At 35.9% G+C, this 23243-nt stretch overlaps 3 protein-coding genes and 1 pseudogene across 3 annotated transcripts; 1 reads left to right on the top strand and 3 right to left on the bottom strand.

Annotated features, from left to right (window-relative positions):
- Positions 1-2940: 2940 nt before the first annotated feature.
- Positions 2941-3862, bottom strand: LOC141823535 (cytochrome c-type biogenesis protein CcmE homolog, mitochondrial-like). The gene has a single exon (XM_074710834.1). The coding sequence runs from the start codon at positions 3857-3859 to the stop codon at positions 3077-3079; it is 783 nt and encodes a 260-aa protein (XP_074566935.1). The 5' UTR covers positions 3860-3862; the 3' UTR covers positions 2941-3076.
- Positions 3863-5607: 1745 nt separating this feature from the next.
- On the bottom strand, positions 5608-8639 carry LOC141823144 (triosephosphate isomerase, cytosolic-like). The gene is made up of 7 exons (XM_074710406.1): positions 8557-8639; positions 8115-8190; positions 7352-7475; positions 7043-7127; positions 6583-6715; positions 6399-6463; positions 5608-5757 (listed from the first exon to the last, which is right to left on the bottom strand). The coding sequence occupies exons 1-7, from the start codon at positions 8593-8595 to the stop codon at positions 5608-5610; spliced, it is 672 nt and encodes a 223-aa protein (XP_074566507.1). The 5' UTR covers positions 8596-8639.
- Positions 8640-9249: 610 nt separating this feature from the next.
- On the bottom strand, positions 9250-15497 carry LOC141824569 (uncharacterized; annotated as a pseudogene).
- Positions 15498-18112: 2615 nt separating this feature from the next.
- On the top strand, positions 18113-22861 carry LOC141824822 (5-oxoprolinase 1). The gene is made up of 2 exons (XM_074712156.1): positions 18113-18311; positions 18986-22861. The coding sequence occupies exon 2, from the start codon at positions 19024-19026 to the stop codon at positions 22789-22791; it is 3768 nt and encodes a 1255-aa protein (XP_074568257.1). The 5' UTR covers positions 18113-18311; positions 18986-19023; the 3' UTR covers positions 22792-22861.
- The last annotated feature ends 382 nt before the right edge of the window (positions 22862-23243 follow it).

Here is a 23243-nt window from a genome sequence, read left to right as displayed (position 1 = left end):
CTAAATCTAAATGAACCAACTAATTTAAACTCAAACTTATAAAAAAAAAACCAAATCAAACTTAAATAATTATTTCAAAATTTTGATTTATTTTAAACACAATTTGCTTACCTAATCAAACAAACTCAAATATCTTAAAACTTAAATCCACTTGGCTTATTTATAACTCTATCTGCAATTAAGAATGCTATAATAAAAGGTAAGCAAAACTTCAATTAAATCAAAATAATAAACTAATTTAAAATTTTAATTCAATTTATTCAATTGTTAAATTTTAAATAATATTTTTAATAGATAATAAAAACATTAATTTTTTATTAACACTATTAAATTTTTATTTAAAATAATGTTTTTTAATTTCTTTAAAAATTAATTAATTTGATTATCAAACGAATAAATGGATTTTGTAATGATTCAATTTATTCAATTTTAATAATAAAGTCCAAAAAAAAAAATCAACCGTCTGGTTTTAATAAAATGCTCAGCCTTTATCTTTACCAAATTTCAGATGATCGGATTTTAACATAATGGTCAAACTCTTCTATAAAAGATAGAATCTGTCACCCCAACAACCCCACACGATTGACTCCACGATCAACTATAAGAAGGTAAATCAAGAAACTACAATTAGTCACACATAGAAGGATATTGCTCAAGTTCACCAAGATTCGAACTCTTACCCTCTTCTATAAATCTGCTTCGTCATAACCAACCCAACTATGCCCCGAAAGCTAAAATGGTCAAACTCAATCCTTTACCACATGAATTAACTTAGCATTCTATCACTTGCAATGACATTTATACTACATGCTATCTATCCTAAGGTTACCATGTTAGTAGGTAATTAAACCATGTCAATGCCTACCAAAAGTAAAGCAAGATGATATAGTAGTTGCCCCAAAGTAAAATTGAGTTTGTTATTACAAAGAGATATTACTATAATGGATAAAGATCGAATCTTAACGAAGTAAAAAAAAAAAAACCATCCCTTACCATGACCAACTATAACTTCTCAATTACCTACTCATAGATAATTGTAGAAACGACCATGTAGAACTGCCGGAGTAACAGATTCTATCTTTTATTACAAAAGATAATATGGTAATTCTTGATACTATGATGTGATGGTAAAAGATGAAATGAGCTCTTAAATAATAAAGATTCAGATCTTACTATAACACATTACACCTGAAGAGTTTAAAAAATATATAACATTGAACCGTCTATCAAAATCTATCCGTGCTTCTCGATATATCTTGATGATCAATGAAAAACTTTCGTGAATCATGAAATTGTAAAAATTATATATATGAATTATCAATGCCAAGAAAAAACAAGTCTTGGCAATGTTTGAACCTCCTGCTCAAATCTTCAACAAGCTTTTTGCAACAATGACAACATCAACAACTTCACTTACACATCTAACAGCTTCCACAATCATTGAGTCAGCAAGTTTAATACAATAACTTATATATGTAAGTCAGCAAGTTCAAAACAATCATTGAGTCAGCAAATTCAAAACAATAACTTATATATGTGAGCAAGTTCAAACCAATCATTGAGTCAGCAAGTTCAAACAGTTTCCATAGTGCAAGAAACAAAACAACAATAACTTACAAAGAATATCTATCGTGTTAGGAAAAAAATAACTTATTTCCATGTGCACAGGAAAAAATACAGTCAAAATGCCTCAATGAAACCAAGTATGCCTTCATCTTCCTGATAAACAAGACCAAACGCAATGATATTACAGAGCTTTATGGGCTCTTCTGTTATCTATTACCTATTTCTTTGAACTGTAATACGCGCTAACAAGTTTCCTCGAGATAAAACCTAATGATTCCAAAGGGTTTGATGTCACAAATTTTCTTAGATATATTTTTATTGACAAAGGAATGACAATCAAGTACTGATATTGCAAGCAATTAGTAAATCTGCATTTGTTAATGCTTTTAGATGCAAAATCTCCAAAATCAACATTAGTTCTAGAAAAGAAATTGATGTAGCAATTACAACATAGAAATATGTAAGTTAAAATTAAACTAAGCAGGAAAAAACAAGCACAATTAACAAAACATTATGTTGATAAAAAAATACGAACATATTGAAAATTGATGAATTTCCCACTTGATTGCCAACAACTCATAGTACAGTTAATTTAGGAGAAACAGTTATGCATCGGAAGGTTTTGCATCTAGACAAATAGCTATGGCAAATAAGGTAAAGACAAAAAAATGATGGAATGAAAATGAAACCATAGTACAAAAACAAGTAAACATATCATGCCATTGATGTGGCTCAATTTCATCAAAATATCAAAAATTTATGAAGCAATTCTAACATGGCCGTGCGTCTATTCATAAACTCCACCTGACTTGGGAGACAGTGGGAGAGGATGATCATCCCCATCATTTAAATTTCACATCTTTGTAGCAAATTTCTAAACAGCATTATCAGATGAGAATGTAGCATCTTGAGAAAAACAAGTCACAAGGATTCTTCTAATTTTACCAACAGTCACAAGGATTCTTCTAATCACAAAAAAATTATAACAAAACTACAATGCTAGCAACTAAAAGGAACAATAAATTTAAATGGCTAATACTGAAAGTTTGACAAAAATAATTATAAACCATGATGAGGCATTTTAATTTGTATAGCAAGTTGAATCTAACATACAACTTCCAAAAAGCTTAAAAATTGATACGAGTAAGGAAAACAAAGTGAGCATAAAGCGACGCAATCTCTACATAACAAAGTTCAGCATAGTGCTTACTATCACACCTAACGATCTCTAGGACACAGACTTCAGTCATATAAAAGTGAATAAAACTGAATAAAACTGATAGCAAGGCATAATTGATCTGACAAATAGGTTGTAATTCTATGTTATTCTCAACCAAAAATATTATATTCTCTTTTATTCTCAACCCGTAGAAGATCAATTAAAAGTTACAACAAAATCATGATAAGATTTTGTTTTTTCATCTATCTGTTGGTGGCAACCAACCAGCATAATCAATTGAAAGATTCAAAATTTGTCCTGATAGAATAAACCTGGATTTGAAATGTGTTTTCAACTCGTAGTCTCTGCGGCTTCTGCTTGAGATTTCGCCTCAATTAGCTTTTTATTCCTCTCGATCGCCTCCGCAACTTCCTTGGGCATGTACTTTTCATCGTGCTTCGCCAGCACTTCAACAGCCCTGAAGTAACAGTCTTGAGCCCTTGCCGCCTCCGACACCACTGATCCACGCGTGGCCGGCCCATCAGATTCATCGGAAGGTCTCAAGAAGCCCTCGACGACCGCGGAGTGGCCCTCCCGGAAGAGGTCGGGGACGGTTCCCTCGAAGCGGACGAGGATTTCCGTGACGAGATCTGTGATGACGAACTCCATCTCGGGAGAGGTGGAGGTGGGCTCGACGATGCTGCCCTCGAGGACGAGGCCGCCGAGGCGGAAGCGGTTCTTGGTGGGGTTAGCGGCGAACTGCTCCATGGCTTGGGTAGGGGTGATATAGAACACGAGCTGGTCTTGGAAGGTGCTAAGGACGATGACGATGAACCCGGCGAGGCAGCTGAACGTGAGGCCGTAGTTCAAGAGGCGGCGGTTCTGGAGCTGCCGCGCGCGGGCACCGATATCGACGGTGCGGGGGCGGGAGGAGGGGTGCCGGCGGGAGGCGGTGGAGAGGTGCCGCAGGAAGAGGGCGGCCGGGGAAGAAGGAAACTCAGGGGAAGATGAGCGGCACAGGTGGATGAGGAGGCGAGGTGGGTCGAGAGGAGGAAGAGGAGGCGAGGCGGAGGCGGCGGAACGGCGAAGAAGGAGGGTCGAGAGGCGGGAGGAGAAAACCCTAGACGAAGCCATGGATCCGATATGGAAAGTGCAAGGCGCAAAGGAAGGATGGCCGGTTCGAGTGAATTAAAAAGTCGCTCCATATTTGGCCTCGTCAGCGTAACCAGCCTTCGAACTCGATATTAGTAAAATATGGAAAACGTAGTAAAATGGCCAACTGAAATAAGGATTAATAAAAATTTAATTAATTTAAATAAAATCAATTAAATTGATCGGATTAAAAATTCAATTTAATTATTTTAAAATTTTAATTATTTTTTAAAAAAATCAATTAATTTGATTTGATTTCGATTATAAAATTTTTTATTCAATTAAATTAAATTAATTTAAAAAATAATTTATAAATTTTTAGATGAGTAAACTTATAAATCTTTAATTAATTAGTAAATTTTTTATAATATTTAAAAAATTAATTATTTTAATAATTTAATTAAAAATCAAATTATTCCATATTTTATTAGTTCGATTTGTTCGATTTTTATTTAAAAATTCAGTTAATTTGAATAGTTTAAAAAAAATCAATTTGATTCAATTTAATTTTAATCAAATATTCAATTCTATTTAAAAGTTTAAAATCTCTTTTATTTTTTTTAAAAACACTCAATGAGGCCTTAAATTTATGAAATTCAAATTTCTATCCTTACAAAAATATATTGAACTAAATTGTCACTCCAAAGAATTATATTTAAGTAAAATATAATAAAAAATTATTTATAACTTGTTTACATAACAATAATTGCACTCCAATAAAGTGTTATATTTTATTTTTTTAAAAATGTGATATGTTTATTTCAGTTTTCTTTTATAAAATATAGTTGAATACCGTGGCGACCCTAAAAAATAATAATGTATAACTGATAGAATTATCTGATAAAATTATGTGCAAAACAAATAGAATTATTATTTGTCCCAAAAAAAGGAAATATTTGTCATGTCTTATCAATTGAAAAAAATATATAACCCTATACTATTCATTTTCTGCATAAGATGAAATCCGTCATCTCAGCAGGCCAGCAGCCCCATGATCATCTGTGAAGAGGTAAATCAAAAAATTACAGTTGATCATGACGGAAAAGAATATTGCTCGACTTCGTTGAGATTCAAACCTTTACCCTCTTCTGCAAATCAACTTCATTGTAACCAACTCAGTTATGCTCCGAAGACAACCCTATACTATTCCTCAGATGTACCCCACGTACCCATAACTGTGTACTGTTTCATAATGATTTTTTAATAAAATAAATTATAAATTGCTTCATCCCATTATATTTGAAAGGGATGTAACTAAATTGATTACAATCAAACAAAATTACTAAAATAAATAAAAATGAATCTCAATAAAATAATAATAATATCCTCCTCCATCAGGATCAATTATAACTTCTCAATTTATCTCTTTACATATAATCGTGAAATCAACTGTATGAGATAACTTTTTACTAGAACGACAATTGTGATAGCTTTAACAACACTACCAACACTTGCGATAAGATTCAAGCACTATGAACATAAATTGTGCCTTGTGAAGATAAACTTTAAAGCCAGCCAAAAAATACAACTAAACAAGGTGAACATAGTTGTTCTAAGCTCTTTGACAGCTACAGTTTGCCAGGTTTGCATGTCTTAAAACTGTAGGCAACTAGCAAATGTAAAACATACATAGGCAGCAAATACTGACGATAATATTAACTACATTGCAATGGGTGATCCAACTTCATGAAGCATAGACAGTGCGAAGAGGGAGGCATTCCTTCTCACAGCTATTTGCTGGATGAGGAGGGTTTCTCACTTCCACATCCTTTCCTGTTGCACATGTTGCGGAATGGGTAGTTGAGATTGTTGCATTTGTCACAAGTCCAGCTGCCTTCAGGAGCGTCAACTTTGTCCTTCCCGCTGGTTCGGTTACCCACCTACGATTAATCCGAATCAATGTTAACGTAAATGGATGGTCGCGACAGAAACCAAAATTAGTAAGAGATTCATAGTTTATGTAGAAGCAAATGATAAATGACAAGACAACAGGAGACTTACAAGTAAACCAAACTGATTAGAGTCGGTTATCTTTGTAATCAAATACACTTACAACTCATTTAGTCAATTATTATAATAGATTCCATCATGTTTATATTATCTTCTAATACATCAATGTTTTTTTTCTTTTCATTTTCCAGTCTATTAGCTTGGGAATGGAAGGATGATGCTATATAAGCAGATAGCCTAAAAAAACAGTACATAACTGACTGCAGAATTTCGATTTTTTTTTCTCATCTACATAGGATGAATTACACTAAGTTCCCTCTTTAGTTTGATCAACCAAATGGTGGATGAGGTTCATGCAACAGAAGAGAACATATTGCTAATCTGTGAGACTCATGTCATGCTATTATACTTCAAATTATCCAAGACCTAACATTAAAACTGTTTCAAAGAGCTTAGCTGCTCTTCTTGTTGGCATCAGGCTTGGGCTCTGAACTGATTGTGTTGCCAAGAAAACGTGTGCAAAATGTGTAAAGAACTTAGAAACCTAGGTCTGGCTAGTCATTTATCAAACAGTATCAGATAACTGATCTAGTGGACCATGCAAACCTATTCTAGGATCGCTGAAGGGTAAAGCAGCTGCACCACTCAAGTGAGAACAGCTAATTCAAAATATATGCAAATTGTCTTAGCTTGAGCATGCAGTCAAAACCAATTGCGAAGGCAAAATAACACGGTTTATAAAATGTGTAGGATACCTGCAATAGCTTTTGTTTGTGCAGCAACAACTTCCAAGGTGGATCCTGATTCACGTTGCTCAAGTGTCTCACCAACACAAGCAATGACCTTTAAACCTTTAGAGAGTGCATAGGCAACCTTGTCCCCAACAAACTGAGCCGGAAAACCAAATATAATTAAGAAGCTATACATTAGAACAAAACTATTATGAACACTTCAAAGATTTTAGCAATAAGCATCTTAGGTAACAAGAAGATAGTTATAAGAAACATAAGTCCAGAAATTCTAGAAAAGAAACAGTTTCAAGGCATTGCAAGAATATTCAACCAAATAACAAGTGAATCAAAATAAGTTAACACTTCACAGTCTTAGTTTAAATTTCACATAAACTTTTATTCAGCACTTCATGGATTTGATCCCTCAATTAGCAAATTTTTAGAAAAAAAAACTATATATAAGCAATGAAATCAAGAAAATCACCTCATTTGATTCATTTAACAAAAGCCTCCTTTCTGAGTGTCCAATAATAACCCAAGGAATGCCAAGGTTTACAAGCATCTCAGCACTGCACAGAGAAGTTTATTCGAATTAGATATACAACTCAGAAGAGACTCACAAAAAGAGAACCTTAGGTGCACAAACCCTTATTGTGTTTTTACCTTTTCCAAAAGGAAGCAAACTAATATCAATTTTTTTCCAATTATAAATCATGAAGAAGACACCATCAACTTAACTTTTTCTTTAAACATCCATTATACAAAATAATAGTCAACCAAGAAAAACTCATACCTGATCTCACCAGTGAAAGCACCCCCTTTCTTCACCCAACAATTTTGTGCCGCAACATGGAAATCTGGGCGCAACGAACTTTTCACAAGAGGGAGAAACACAAATGGTGGGCTAACCACAACCTCTGCAGAGATGACAAATACAAGGATTCATATATGATAATATTGACCGTAAAAAAAGCTAAGTGATGACAAAGAGGAAAACCTATGTTTTGTATATTATTCACTTGACGCTCATCATGATAAGTTTAAAAATTTAAGTAAGAATCTAGATATTAAAATTCCATAATATATATACTCAGTTGAAAATGAATTTTGAATCATGTGTTAATTTAGAGGAACTGTGACAATTGATAATATATTCCTCCATCCAGACACACAAACCAGCGTTCATAGTAAACCAGCTAAGTTCATTGGCATGAAAGAACTACACAGACAATGTTATTCATCCACCCAGAACACACAAACCAGCTTTCATAGTGAACAGCTAAGCTCATGGCATGAATGAACCATACAGACAATGTTAGGTTGATATTACCACGATGTTCAATCTGTAGTTCAGGTGGCAGTACTCAAATGTTCATTATCATCATACAAAAGTTGTAATAATAATAATGAAACGAGTAACAACGACATCCCTTTCCCTTCCCCTATCAAATTAGTCAAAAGGCACATACTCCACAAGCATCCGAATAGTCAGCTAGCATGCTATAATTTCCAAACAATTTCAAAATATACAATTGAGACGAGAATCACGATCATACCAACAGCTTCAGGCGATTCAATTTTTCCATCATTCAGTGTACTGACAATTTTCTGGACCTCCTCGCTCGTCCCATTCTGCAGAAACAAGGACAATACAACATTTTATTTTAATCATTACCCATCAAAAAAAAATGATTTGCTGGAATCTAAAATCAAAGTAGAGAGCAAAAGGGGGAAGAACGAAAGATTCGCAAGGAAGGCCCATAGTTCCTCCAAATCGAAAGTTCAAACTCGCTAAAATCGTCAGAAACAATTAAAATTGAGATGGATCCAAACAAATCCAACCAAATCAACTACAACTAGCTTCAAGATGAGGGATCCATAATAATCAGAACGCTCACTACACCCTTGAGATTCTGACAGGCCAAAATCAAACTAAGATCTAAGTTCCGTAATGAACCGGCGCCGATCTAAACAAAATAAAAAATAATGGAGGATTACGCATTTCCAGTTGCCACCGACGAAAAACTTCCGGGCCATTATCCGCACACAAACAGAAGCGACGACGATGAGACCTAAACCAGGTTCCTCGAGAAAAGGACACAGGCACACAAATATATAGGGAATCCGAACCTGGAGGTTTTCTCCTCGGTGGAATTCAACGTCCAAGATCAATCGCAAGGGTTTGAAGATCTAAACATCGACGTCCGATCGAAGATCTGCACGAATCTCAAGTTCCGGTGCGAATCTCGGGTGCGGAGGTTTGTGGTACATGGTTTCGGTAGGCAAAAACTGGTGTCGATCGTAAAAGTGGGGCCCATTGGATGAGATAAAGAAAACCGAAGCGCCGGCGAGGACCGAGGCGTCGCATTCCATCCCTTATCACGGGCCACCCGGTTCTTTACACGCCCTCCACCACCGTCTCTGTTCTCCTTTTACTTTACTTGTCGTGGTCCCCACCCATAAATGGGTCGGTGGGGAAGAGTGCTCCTCTTGCGGCCCGGCCCATTTTTATCTGGCCCATTTATCCCAATCTTCTGGCACGTGATGAGCAGTTGATGAGTAGCTGTTATATATAATATCAACTAAAATTATTATAACTGCATAAATAAAAACAGGAAAGTGTGCGTCATTTCTACTTGAATTTACATGATTTATCAACAATTTTTTTTTTCCGAAACAAAACAAAACAACCATTGTATGAGTATTGGTATGAACTATGTTACATTCTGCATATGATACAAAGAACCATGGATCTACAAATAAGAAACCAAATTGGTTAACAAGTTCAAATATCAATAAGCTCGAGCAGCAGTTCATCTAGCAAATCACCCAGTACAAGGCACTCCAACTCCATTCCTGCGGCCTCAGTTTCCCACTGTAAGTTCAACCACCGGTTGTCGTTCGCAGAATCTTGTGCCATGGCATTTTTGAGCGTGTGATTCAACTGCCTTTGCAAATTAAGAAGTTTGCTAACCTTTATCCAGACTTCCTTGAGAACATGATGGCCCAAAGGAACTGTCCTTGGGTTATGATGTATGCGCAAGAACCAATTCTGAAGGAAAGATTTTTCATAGGTCTCAAGAAACACTTCGTTTATCAGATCAGTTAGAAGCAGATGATCAAGGGATACAGTTTCAGATTCATGGAATGTGTCGATCACTTTCCCGAAAAGAGAAGGGTCATGTGGCTGGTACTGAGGATACCATTCTTCGATAAACTCTGAACTATTGATATTGGACTTCATCAAAATATCCCTAAGGTATTTGAACTCAACCTCGTCTTCTTGATCCAATTTAATGTAAAATGAATCGGAAATAGAAATTCCATCTGGCGCTTCACTATTGGAACTGGATGCAGTAGTTTGAGCACCAGAAGAGACGCAAACATCCATAGAGTTCAATAATTCTGGCAATGCCGTGAGCTCCTTAAAATGGAGGCTCTCAAGTATAGAATCTGTTTAAGGGAAATGTATAAGGTAGTTAAAGAATTGCAAAAATGGAAATCTCTCAACCATTTGTGTTATCTAAAAGCTAACTAACAGATAAGAGCAAAAAATGAATTTATTGTAAATTTGAAATTTGGAAATGCCATTATTTGATTAGCACTTGGTTGTGAATATTTTGCAAAAGAAATTTAATGGAAAGCATTTTCAGCGAAAGAAGAACTTTCTATGCCAAATATTTTTTGTTTTGTAAATAACTTACCTTGTGAAATTATATATTTTGATGAGTTCGCAATTTCTTCCTCAAAACATGGGTCAAGTTTTATTGGTTCGGCACTTGGATATGTTTCAGGTACCCTTGGCAGCTTGTCCATGGAAGCATTGTTGTTTCCCTTTCATTTGAACCTGAAAATTCAGGTTGTTCAATCTGGTAAAACTCACTACTCAATAATGAATTCTTAGGAAGCTGAAAATGGATACCGTGCTCATCCGTTGTCTCTGTGATTTTAAACTCTTCACCATGCTCAGGTTCAGTAATGTTTGCCAAAGGTTGTTCATCAGCTAGCTCACAAAAATTCATGTTAGCAATTCGGTATGCAGATTTAGTAGTTTCCATTTTGACAGCCACATGAAGAGGGGACTCGACTAACTTTGACTCAGCAAAACCATATGTATCAATGACACCATCAACATCCAGTTGACTGCCTGCTGATTCATTTAATGATAGAGATGCCCTGAAAAGTCCCTTCTGAATTTTCTTATCCGAATGGTAAGATCCATATTCAGGATTAGAAAGAAGTCTTTTATAATTTTTTACTTCATCCCTGTCCTGCAAGCTGCTGTGTTTGCTAATCGAGTTTAAGGACTCAGATGCCATTTTGCTTTCTCTGACTGAACAGGAATTTAGCAAACTAGAATACTGATCCAATGATTCAGTAAGAGAACGAGATCTATGAATGGTTTTATGGTGCACTTTCTCCCCATCTGATTTGGCTGAGGCAGACCGAAACAGCTTTCTCTTTAATGCTTCCCTGGATGCCTTCTCTCCATAGGGGATCTTATGGAGCAACCCATCCATTGAAATCCGAGGATTCACCTTGGATGCAATTTGATTACTCTTACCACGCTTTCTTCCTTCTGTACCTAACAACTGAGTTGGAAATGAATCAGAGTCGTTAAGTCTTTTAACTGAATTGGATGTCTGACTGTCTGGTGAACAATTCTCTAGAACAGAATTTGGGTCTTCCTGAAGTTTCAAATGCAGCTCTCCATTCTCCTTGGTAGCCAATTCATTTTTCTTCGAGAATGCTTCACATGCTGCATGCAGTTTTTCCTTATCAATAGCCTGTTCTTCAGTTAAATGACGTCCAAGCTCAACTAGCTCCTCATGGCCAACGTGTTTTACAATGTTAGCTGATCCACAAATTTTGGAGTTGATTTCGTTTTCAAAAAGTTGATCTTGCTGAATAGGTTGAGAGTCAGACATCTGCAGTTCGACGACTGTTTCATTCCTAATAGTCACTTCCTCTGGAAGAATATAGTCATCACATTCCAAGTGATGAATGGAAAATGTGCGCAGCAGATGTGGGGTTACCGGAAGCATTTTCTGTTTAGGCTGTAGCTTCCCAAACAACTTTTTCAATATCAGATCCCTAAGGGCTTTTCCTGAATTTCTTTTACTAACCTGGCATCATTAAAAGCTCAAACATGAAAGAGTCCATCGACAGAAAGGAATAAAAACACATCCATCGACCAGACTACTAGTCGAAGAGATAGACAAGGGCAACAAATATGGTGCACTTACTCAAATATATGCTAAGAAGAAACCATGAACAAGTTCATATGTGAAGCAGAAGTATAAATAAGCGAGTAAGGATAAAATTTTGTTTTCTCCCTCTATTTTTAGCACATGAAAGTCCAGAAAATATTGAAATTATCTAATGCACATGTCTGCAATCCCCAAAACTATTGATATTCGTGTGGTTATAGAAATAAGTAAATCTGACAACAAAACTTGCCAAGCAAATTTCTTGATAGCCATATGATAGCACGTTGAGAACATGAACTGAACGATAAACAATACTATTTGAAGCCATCTAGTTTAACAGTCATCAATCCTTGCATTGTGCTATGGAAGAAATCCAGTAAATATTCGCTTTTTTTAGTTGAGAACAAAATATCCTTCTGCAATCACAAACGCAACATAAAAGTACAAACACTGTTTCAAGAGCAAGAAAGTAAAAGCACTTAAAGAACGAAACTGAGAACTAAAAAAGACAACTGCTTTGTCTGCACATGCCAGCTTCATCTATTCTAGTAAAGCCATCACAAAGTATTACAAAATGTTCAGCAGTTTGGCACTAGGAACTTTGATGCTTGGATTCTTTGTATGCCATAGTAAGTCATATTAGATGCTTAGATCCACACTCATGTCGGTTAGTATTGGTATTTGAATCCCAGTAACATAGCTAGGAAATCAATCGCATGAGAAACAGTTGAGCACAAGGAAAGTGTTGACGACCTATCTATTTCACTCTCTTTAATCTCTTTATAGTGAAGATACCTATTGTGCTATTTGAAAATTTGATGTAGACCACATATCTCAGTTTGTACAAGCACAACTGCATAAAGCTGGCAAACTCCAACCAGAGATGCAGTGAAATCGAAATATTATATGACTTAGGATGCAGATACTGTTTCAAACACTTGCTCTACCAAGATAATGCAAAAGAGTTTTGGGAGGATGAATTTCTATAAAATAGTGGGCTACATGATATGGAAACAAGAAATCGACGCACATCAAATGGACCACTAATGGACAAATAAGAGCTAGAAATAACATAGTTAGTAGATATTATACAGTGCCAGATAAACTAAGACATTTTACCAAAAATTTTACAGTATTGCATTCATAAATTTACCATCAAGTCGGCTGCTCCAGATGACTCATCATTTTGATGGTTAGTTAATGGGAGATAGAACCTTGCACCTTTCTTGCCTGCATTAAGAAGTAATATTAATCAAACACAACATGAGATTTGTGGCAGTAATCTGTGAAAAGGTATTTTCAAAATATAAGAACATAGAGAAAGTAACATTAATGGGTTTGTACTAAATGACATATTGGCATGCAGATAAAGATTCCAAATTAAGCATTTAACAGTGTCAAATAAAGGCATTATGAAATTTACAAATATGAAGTAAAGCAGACATGTAATAACACAGTAGTTTCTTTACCTAGATTTATACCATTACACATGATACGAATTATCATTTTGGATTGTATTGTGACTAAAAAAATGCTTGTGTACAACAATGAATGATCAAAAAACTTTTTTCCATACTATGAGCATAAGGGTTTGTTGCTCTAGTCGATAGAACTCAGCACTCCAATCTGCTTTACAAAATTCACATATAAACCGAATTTGTTTTCTCAAGCACTGATATTGGTGTTCATTTTGTGTTCAAAGCTACACTAATGGAAAAACATACATGAAGGGCTATTTTTCTACACTTTTATTGTAATAATCTCGTTCAATAATTTCAACACTCTTAATTCCTCATAAAATAATAATTTTACAGCTATAGTATCTTTTTATAATTATGACATGTACTTGATCTATAAACTAACAGTAAAATCTGCAGATAATGAATGGAATAACTTTTCCTAGAGAATGAATTGTTAAAAAGTGGAATAGGATTATAGGAATACCAATGCCTTAATTTGGTTCATGCAATGGAATATATGCTATAAGTAATTGACAAAGAATAGCTTTCACAACCACAAAATACAGCTATATGAAATGTTTTGTCCAACTCATTTAGCTAACCCATCACTGTCCAACTAGACTGGCCCTTCCGGATAGCTCAGTTGTCCAGCTCGATCAACAATACAATAATGAATAGCCAAAAGGATGATTAGACAATCATGATTGGATGGGAATTGGTATTATAAGTTTATTTTTATAACCAAATATAGGAGTACCTAGTTCATGAGAATTCAAAGGGAATAGAGCAACTAGTCCAATGAACCAAATGCGCCATAATAGTCAACTCCCCTCATTGCTAGTAATGGGGTATTATCTAGGGGCTAGAGATGATTATGGTGCTTATTGAACCTTCTTTACCATCTCGGACAAGATAAAAGAAACAAAAAAGTTATAAAATAAGTAACATCAAGAAGAGTGAGAGTGTGAGACCTTATAAATCAGTAACACCAAGAGTGAGACCTTGTGACTGCTAAATTCCTAAATTCTTATTTTTTTTCCCCAAGAAGCTTGACCTACAAGAAGTCCAACTAATCAAACTTGCCTCAGAATCCAAAATAATCCACAATAAATCATGTCTGATGCTGAGGGCCTATATAAAGGTAAGACAACTCAGAATTCCACAAATGTTTATGGCATAAAGGATCATACTGATGGATTTTTTTCCCTGCAGGCTTGCTCTTGCTGACTGGAATAATTTAGCATTTAAAGGTAAAACAGGGATTTCCATACATTGGCATGGAAGATTACACATTATTTGATTAATCCTAATAGCAATATTAAGTATAGACTTTTTAAGTATAACAATCTTGTTGTTGAAGGTTCTAATGCCTAACTTGTAACAGTTCAATTTGCTTGTAATTCATTCCTCTGTAAGGCTAGGATGAAACCTCTACCAACCAAATTGTTTGATCTGTTCGTCCATGAAAAACCTTGGAACCTCTGGCTGTGTTGTAGCAGGGAAAACATAGATGATAACCTTCAAATTTCTTATATACAGTTGCTTGGTTGTTGTACAAAGTTAAAAAAACCCTCTCATATACAACTCTATCTATTCTTTATCCCTGCTCTGCCGTAGAAGCACCTAATTCATTTGAAAGGGTCTATACTAAACCAGAAAAGTATCAATAGTACTGAAAAACGAATCCAGCACAAGGTCTAAGTCTCGTACCCCATAGTTGTTTGGCATCGCCAGACTCGCTGTGCTTGAGTGACTTCTTTGCATAAAGATTGTGGTGATCAAGATATTGGAGTAAGCCTGGCATACACCCCAAGTGATTTTTATTGCATAATAAATTCGAATCTTGATGCTGCAACAATTGAGCCATGTCCCAGCGTCAGCCGAACAATTGTAAGAACCTTAGCAGTCAGCAACAATATCGTCAACCTGGAACAATTGAATCACACGTAATCAGTTCCCTAGAAAGTAGATTAAAAATCAAATCTTTGAAAAGTGAGAGCTTTCTTGGAGAATTCTACTATGCTCCCGATGAAAAATACCAATTCGTTAGTTCCAAAACCTAAACGACAAAAAAGATGTTTTTCTTTCGCATAGAAGTAAACAAAGAACACCTTTTTAGCAACGGGAGTCACAAAAAAAACAAGCAAACTTTAAATCCGGAGAAAAGAAAGAGATGAAGAAACGTGCGTTCACCCCAAATCTCATCTCTTTTCACGACCAAATCTTTTTCAGTGATTTCATCTACAAAACGAAGCAATAGACAGCGAGCGTACCACGATGGCCTGATCAACACGGAGGAGGCGGAGGAAGAAAAAGGCGATCGATGAGGACTTAGGGAAGTGTGGTGGAGATTACTGCCGCTGCACCGAGCGGAGTTGAATCTTCAACAATCAACATGGCATTGGGAGAAAAAGGAGGAAACAAGGAGGAGTTGGCCTTCGCTGTCGTTTCCTTGACGCTTCCAAAATTGAGCTAGCTCATTCGATTAAGGAAATTTCTTACTTTTAGTTTTTTTTTATACTAATTCTATTTCTCATATTGGTATGTAAATAAGAATAAAAAAATCAAGGTTGCTTACAATTATGGTAATAATAATAATAAAAGAAGGAACTTAACTAATATAGTAATAAATGCTTCAGTCTAAATAATCTACCTAGTTTTTCAATTTACTACTCTAAGTTTGAGAGAGAGAAACGAAAGGTTCTAGATATTTTGATCCATAAGAACTTCAACTAAACTTCTGTTGACCAAAACCGCTTGCTTTGTTATGTATGACTTTCTCAAATTTATGTTGACCAGAGTTGACCTGATGTTGTTAAGTAAACGGAAGGGTTTTGGTGTTCGGAATTGGATGGCTCGTTATGCAAATTGCTCTCGCCACTCTTCCAACCTTCTTCACCTGCCAAAAACTCCAATTAAGCAGGGTTTTTACTGTTTAACTCTTAAACATTATTTTTTGAGGGTGGATTAAATTAAAAGATGTTAATTAAAGTAAAGATTAGACTTTTTACAATTAACACTCTTTTGTTCATAATATCATCTTACTATAGTTCATCTAGGATTAATTTTAGCATATATAGTCCATCAAACTATATATTTAGTTAGTCGCCCTCACGATTATGGTACGATGATAAAAAAAAAAAGTAGAATGTCTCTAAATAATAAGAGTTTAAATCTTATCTAGGCACATTAAATTTAAAAAATTTATGATATTAGATTGTCCATAAAAATTTATATGTACTTTTTAATTTATCTTAGTAGTCGATAAATTTTTTTATGTAGAATTGAATAAGTCATCTTAATTCATTCTTAGATCGTAAAAATTGAATATCTAAATTTCTAAAAAAATTAATTAGTCAAATTGCTTAATTTTAAATTAATCTTTGTGAAATAGTGTGTTATTATAAATCACTCTTACTCTCTTGCTGGATACTTATTTTTTTTCATCAAAAAGATTATGAGGAGATACCATAAGTCTTTTTCAAACAAAATTTATTATTTATAACTTAACTTTTTAGTATTACGTATACTTTATGCTTCCTTTAAAAGAATATCTTTTTAATTCCAATAGATAATATAATGATAATGACAGAGAGAGGTAAAATCACAATTGAGCTGAACTATCAATTTGATAAAAAAAGAAGTGCATGATTAATCAATAAATTCGATTGGGTTAATCTTAAATCAATGTAAATGGATAATTTTTATCCAACAAAAATAGAGATTTCCCTCGGGTCATTCTGTTCGAACCGTTTGAATTGGAAAAGGTCCGATTCGGCAGGCACCTGTCCGCTTCGGCCGGCACCTCGACCGATTTCTTTTGCGTTTCAAACCAAATACATAAACAAATAAATAACGAAGAAAAGGTTGAAAGATGACCTAGACATATAAGTGGATTGTAAGACCATCTCCAATCTATATCATCAAATTTAATGTCATTTTCACACTAAAATGGTACAATTTCAACATCAAATACTATTTCAATTCCAACCCACTCACATCATTTTACACCAAAAAAAAAAATTCTTTAGAATATTTTATTTATTTTTATTCATTTATTCATAATTTAATTATGGACATACATTTTAATTTAATAATTAATTTATAATAATTATTATATTTAAAATTAATATTTCATTTATATTTAATAAGTTAATTTTTTTAATTTATAATTATTATGATTTTTATTTTTAATATTTATTACATAATTATTCAGACATAAATATATTTTAAAAATATTACAAAATCACACACAATTAGAATAAAATATATTACTAATATAAAACAGACAATGATACTTAATTAAAAATATAATATTATGATAGCATATGCTGGTAGACCATACGCCATATAAATTTTTTATTATATATGTTTTAAAATTAATTAAATAATGTATAAATATAATTATTATTAAAATGTATTAAATATATTATAAATAAAGTTTATAATAAATTAAATCATTGTAAATATGCATAATAAAATTAAAATATGGTGTTATATACATTTAATTTATATTTATAATAAATAATTAATATTACTATAAATAATAAGAAAAAAATAATTATAAATTTATTTTTATTTATGATATTTATTAATTTAATAATATATATTATATTTATTTTTAAATACAATAATATATATTATTTTATATTTATATTTAATTTTATATTTAATTATATAATATAATAATAAAAAATAAATAAATAAATAGCATCACCAAATTTGGTGATGCTACAGCGCATCATCAAATTTGGTGATGAACTATGGCATCATCAAATTTAGTGATGTACTTTGGGGTATTGATTAGAATGAAATGGTGTAATTTTTACATTAAATTTGGATTTTTGGGATGGATTGGAGTTGCTCTTAGTGATTACAACCGAGCCGAATTCTTCTCTGCCTTGCGCTTGGCTGCCACCTCCTTCTTCTTCGGGTAAGATCTCAACAGCTACTTCTCTATCTGCTGTGTAATCTTTACATCAAATTTGGGTTTTTGGGGATGGGTTGGAGTTGCTCTTAGTGATTACAACCGAGCCGAATTTTTCTCTGCCTTGCGCTTGGCTGCCACCTCCTTCTTCTTCGGGTAAGATCTCAACAGCTACTTCTCTATCTGCTGCTAGCTTCCTCGATTTTGACTCATTTGATCTATCAGTTGTTTTTGTCGCTTATCGTGTGTTCTTGATCGTATCTTTCTGCTTAGATGTTTCACGGTTTCGAAAAGGGAAATGATTCGGGAGATTTGTGGTTTTTCTATGTTTTAATCGTGTCCGCGATATTGATAACTCATGAGAAGATCGGGTAATATAACTTTTTAGATAGCAGACTGAATTTTACTTTTGCAAATGAATCGACTACGTTCGCTCTCGCTCTCTTTCAAGCTGAAAATGTTCATTTTAGGGCAATGAGTTAAATTTTTAACTTGTAAGTTAAAAATAGTTGTCTCTTGGATTCATTTTGTTTACTCATCACTCATCATTTTCTTTGTATCTGAAAATCGCCATCTTAGGGAGGACAGATGATATCCTGCTCAGGGAAATCATATCTTATCCACATAATGAAAAAAATCAGAAGGGATGATGATATATCATCCCTTCTGATGATATATCTTATAATGAAAAAAATCAGAAGGGATGATGATATATCATTCACCTATTTTATTTATTGGTAAATTAATGTTGTCTAAAGACTTAGCTTAGACTATTGATTGATAGTATTTTGTTGCATGCTAATCTTGATATCTTGAATTGACTTTATCAGTTATCATAGCTCTTTTCTCAAAGATTCCACAGTAGATAATGGGAAGCTTAAAGGAGGGGAAGTTCAGGTTTTGCATTGACAGAGGAGGAACATTTACTGATATCTATGCTGAAGTCCCTGGACAATCAGAGGGGTATGTTATGAAACTCTTATCAGTGGATCCTCTGAACTATGATGATGCTCCTATTGAAGGAATACGGAGAATCCTGGAAGAGTTCACTGGCCAAAAGATTCCCAGATCCTCCAAGATCCCTACTGAAAATATTGAGTGGATCCGGATGGGCACTACTGTTGCAACAAATGCTCTCCTAGAAAGGAAAGGGGAGCGGATTGCTCTTTGTGTGACTCGTGGATTCAGAGATTTGCTCCAGATTGGTAACCAAGCACGGCCGAAGATCTTTGACCTTACAGTTTCAAAACCATCAAATCTCTATGAGGAAGTTGTGGAGGTTGATGAGAGGATTGAACTTGCCATTGACGAGAACGATGTGACTTCCTCAATTGAAGGCATATCTGGGGAGCTTGTCAAGGTGGCAAAGCCCATCGACATAGAAGGGCTAAGCTATTCTCTGCAACGTCTGCTTGACAAAGGAATATACTGTTTGGCTGTTGTCTTAATGCATTCCTACACCTACCCTCAGCACGAAATTTTGGTAGAGAAGTTGGCTCTGAGTATGGGTTTCAGGCATGTATCTTTATCTTCAGCTTTGACTCCCATGGTCCGAGCTGTGCCTCGAGGTCTAACAGCTACTGTAGATGCCTATCTGACACCTGTTATAAAAGAATATCTCACAGGATTTATGTCTAGGTTTGAAGATGGTGCCGACAAGGTAAATGTCCTGTTTATGCAATCAGATGGTGGTCTTGCACAAGAACAAAGGTTCTCTGGGCATAAAACTGTCCTGTCTGGTCCTGCAGGGGGTGTTGTTGGTTACTCGCAAACCCTCTTTGAACTTGAAACGTCTAAACCTCTCGTTGGATTTGATATGGGTGGCACGTCTACTGATGTTAGTCGCTATGATGGAAGCTATGAGCAAGTACTTGAGACCCAAATTGCCGGGGCAATAATTCAAGCACCACAGCTTGCCATAAACACTGTGGCTGCCGGTGGTGGCTCCAAGCTTAAGTTTCAATTTGGCTCTTTCCGTGTAGGTCCTGAGTCAGTTGGTGCACATCCAGGCCCAGTATGTTACAGAAAAGGTGGGGAATTAGCAGTCACAGATGCTAATTTAATATTGGGAACTGTTATTCCTGACTTTTTCCCTTCCATCTTTGGACCAAATGAGGATCAGCCTTTGGACGTGGAAGCCACCAGAAAAGAATTCACCAAGTTAGCACTTGAGATAAATTCTTACAGAAAGAGCCAAGATCCTTCAGCAAAGGATATGACAATTGAAGAAATTGCTCTTGGATTTGTAAATGTCGCAAATGAAACAATGTGTAGACCTATTCGTCAGCTAACAGAAATGAAAGGCCATGAGACAAAAAACCATGCACTTGCTTGCTTTGGGGGTGCAGGTCCACAGCATGCCTGTGCTATAGCCAGGTCACTGGGTATGTCTGAAGTCCTTATTCACCGATTTTGTGGAATATTGAGTGCTTATGGAATGGGCTTGGCTGATGTTGTTGAGGAGGCACAGGAACCATATTCTGCAGTTTATAGCACTGATAGTGTTCTAGAGGCATCTCGAAGGGAATCTGTCCTATTAACTCAAGTTAGAGGAAAGCTCAGGGATCAAGGCTTTGGGGAAGAAAGCATCAAGACAGAAACATATTTGAACCTGAGATATGAGGGTACAGATACAGCCATCATGGTCAAAAAACCAACAGGTGTGGATGATTATGCGGTTGAATTTGAAAGGATCTTCCAGAAAGAATATGGATTCAAGCTGCAGAATAGGAAAATTCTGATTTGTGATGCAAGGGTTCGTGGTGTTGGTGTCACAAACATCATGAAGCCTAGGGAGTTGGAAACATCTCATGCCAGTCCTAAACCAGAAGGATCATACAAGATTTTCTTTGGCAAAGAGTGGTATCAGACCCCATTATTCAAGCTAGAGAAGCTAGGATACGGGCATATGCTGCTTGGTCCTGCAATCATTATGAATGGTAATAGTACAGTAATTGTGGAACCTAATTGTGTAGCAAGCATTACTAAGTATGGTAATATAAGAATTGAGATCCACTCTGCCCCAGCCACTGTTGATATCACAGAAAAGGTTGCGGATGTTGTGCAACTTTCTATTTTCAATCATCGGTTTATGGGAATTGCTGAGCAGATGGGTCTGACTCTCCAGAGAACTTCGATTTCTACCAATATAAAGGAGAGGCTGGATTTTTCTTGTGCCCTTTTTGGCCCAGACGGAGGCCTTGTTGCTAACGCTCCTCATGTCCCAGGTCATCTGGGAGCCATGTCAAGCACAGTATGTTGGCAATTAGAATATTGGGGCGACAATCTTCGTGAAGGGGATGTTCTTGTTACTAATCATCCTTCGGCAGGAGGAAGCCATCTTCCTGACATAACCGTCATAACTCCTGTTTTTGACAATGACAAATTGGTTTTCTTCGTGGCCAGCAGAGGACACCATGCAGAAATTGGTGGGATAACTCCAGGAAGCATGCCACCGTTCTCTAAATCTTTATGGGAGGAGGGTGCTACAATTAAAGCATTCAAACTTGTTGAAGGGGGTATCTTCCAAGAAGAGGGAATAATTAACCTGCTTATAAATCCATGTTCTGATGAAAATTCAAATAAAAAAATCCCAGGAACTCGCAGGATTCAAGACAATCTTTCGGATCTCCGTGCTCAAGTAGCTGCAAACCAGAGAGGCATTACACTGATCAAAGAACTCATCGATCAGTATGGTTTATCAACCGTTCAATCATACATGAACTATGTTCAAAAAAATGCTGAAGAAGCTGTAAGAGAGATGCTTAAAGCAGTTGCAGCAAAGTTGGAACGAGAAACGGGATCCACTGTAGTTGAAGAAGAAGACTACATGGATGACGGTTCTATTATCCACTTGAAGCTCAGTTTTGACGTAGAAAATGGCGAAGCTACTTTTGACTTTGAAGGGACTAGCTCAGAAGTTTATGGCAATTGGAATGCCCCTCAAGCAGTAACAGCAGCAGCAGTTATATACTGCCTTCGCTGCTTGGTGGATGTCGACATACCACTAAATCAAGGTTGCCTGGTTCCTGTAACAATTCACATTCCTGATGGTTCTTTCCTTTCACCAAGTGACAAGGCAGCGGTGGTGGGTGGCAATGTGCTCACGTGTCAGAGGGTTACAGATGTTATTCTGACTTCATTCCGAGCGTGTGCCTGTTCTCAGGGTTGCATGAATAATCTAACATTTGGGGATGAGACCTTTGGTTACTACGAGACCATTGGGGGCGGAAGCGGTGCAGGGCCAACTTGGGATGGAACTAGCGGAGTCCAGTGCCACATGACCAACACTAGGATGACAGATCCGGAAATACTTGAGCAGCGATATCCTGTTCTTCTTCACAAGTTTGGACTACGAGAAAACAGTGGCGGTGCCGGGTATCACAGAGGTGGAGATGGATTGGTTCGGGAAATCGAATTCAGGAAACAGATTGTGGTCAGCATCCTTTCAGAGAGGCGAGTACATGCACCGAGGGGCCTAAAAGGAGGGAAAGATGGCGCACGCGGTACGAACTATCTGATCAAGAAAGACAAGCGAAGGGTGTATCTTGGTGGGAAAAACACTTTGAAGGTGGATGCTGGAGAGATTCTCCAGATATGTACTCCTGGCGGTGGTGGATTTGGCTCCCCACTCTGATATCTTTTATTTTGAATTTGATCCCAGGATTTTGCATGTGATCCTTTGCTAGAACAGCGCAAATACTATCTTTTATTGTTCAGTTTGTTGATGAAATTTACAGATGATGTCCAGTCGCACATCTTTCTCAGTGCCAGCAACGGCACCGGTCCTTCCGCGAGACTTCTCCGACGCTGCCAACCGGACAGATCTCTTCTCCCTACTTGCAAAAAATCGGAGCGAACACCGTCGTTCTCCTCTTCCGATGCAAGATCATATTTGAACCTGATAAACTATAATGGTCGCCTGATCGGCCGATATACGATAACAAACCTGATAAAATAATTCTTCCTTTTTGACTGGGGCAAATCGACGAAAGATAATCCCAATTGCTCATAAAGACGCAGAGCAAACAACAGAGTTGATGAGAGAACATCACAGGTTTAAGCAAGACAGGAGATTTATGAGGAAGA

Source organism: Curcuma longa, chromosome 3 (assembly GCF_044706935.1).
Source record: "Curcuma longa cultivar G26 ecotype Majalengka, Jawa Barat chromosome 3, ITB_CL_G26_1.1, whole genome shotgun sequence".
NCBI lineage: Eukaryota > Viridiplantae > Streptophyta > Magnoliopsida > Zingiberales > Zingiberaceae > Curcuma > Curcuma longa.
This window is presented reverse-complemented; position numbering and strand designations above follow the sequence as displayed.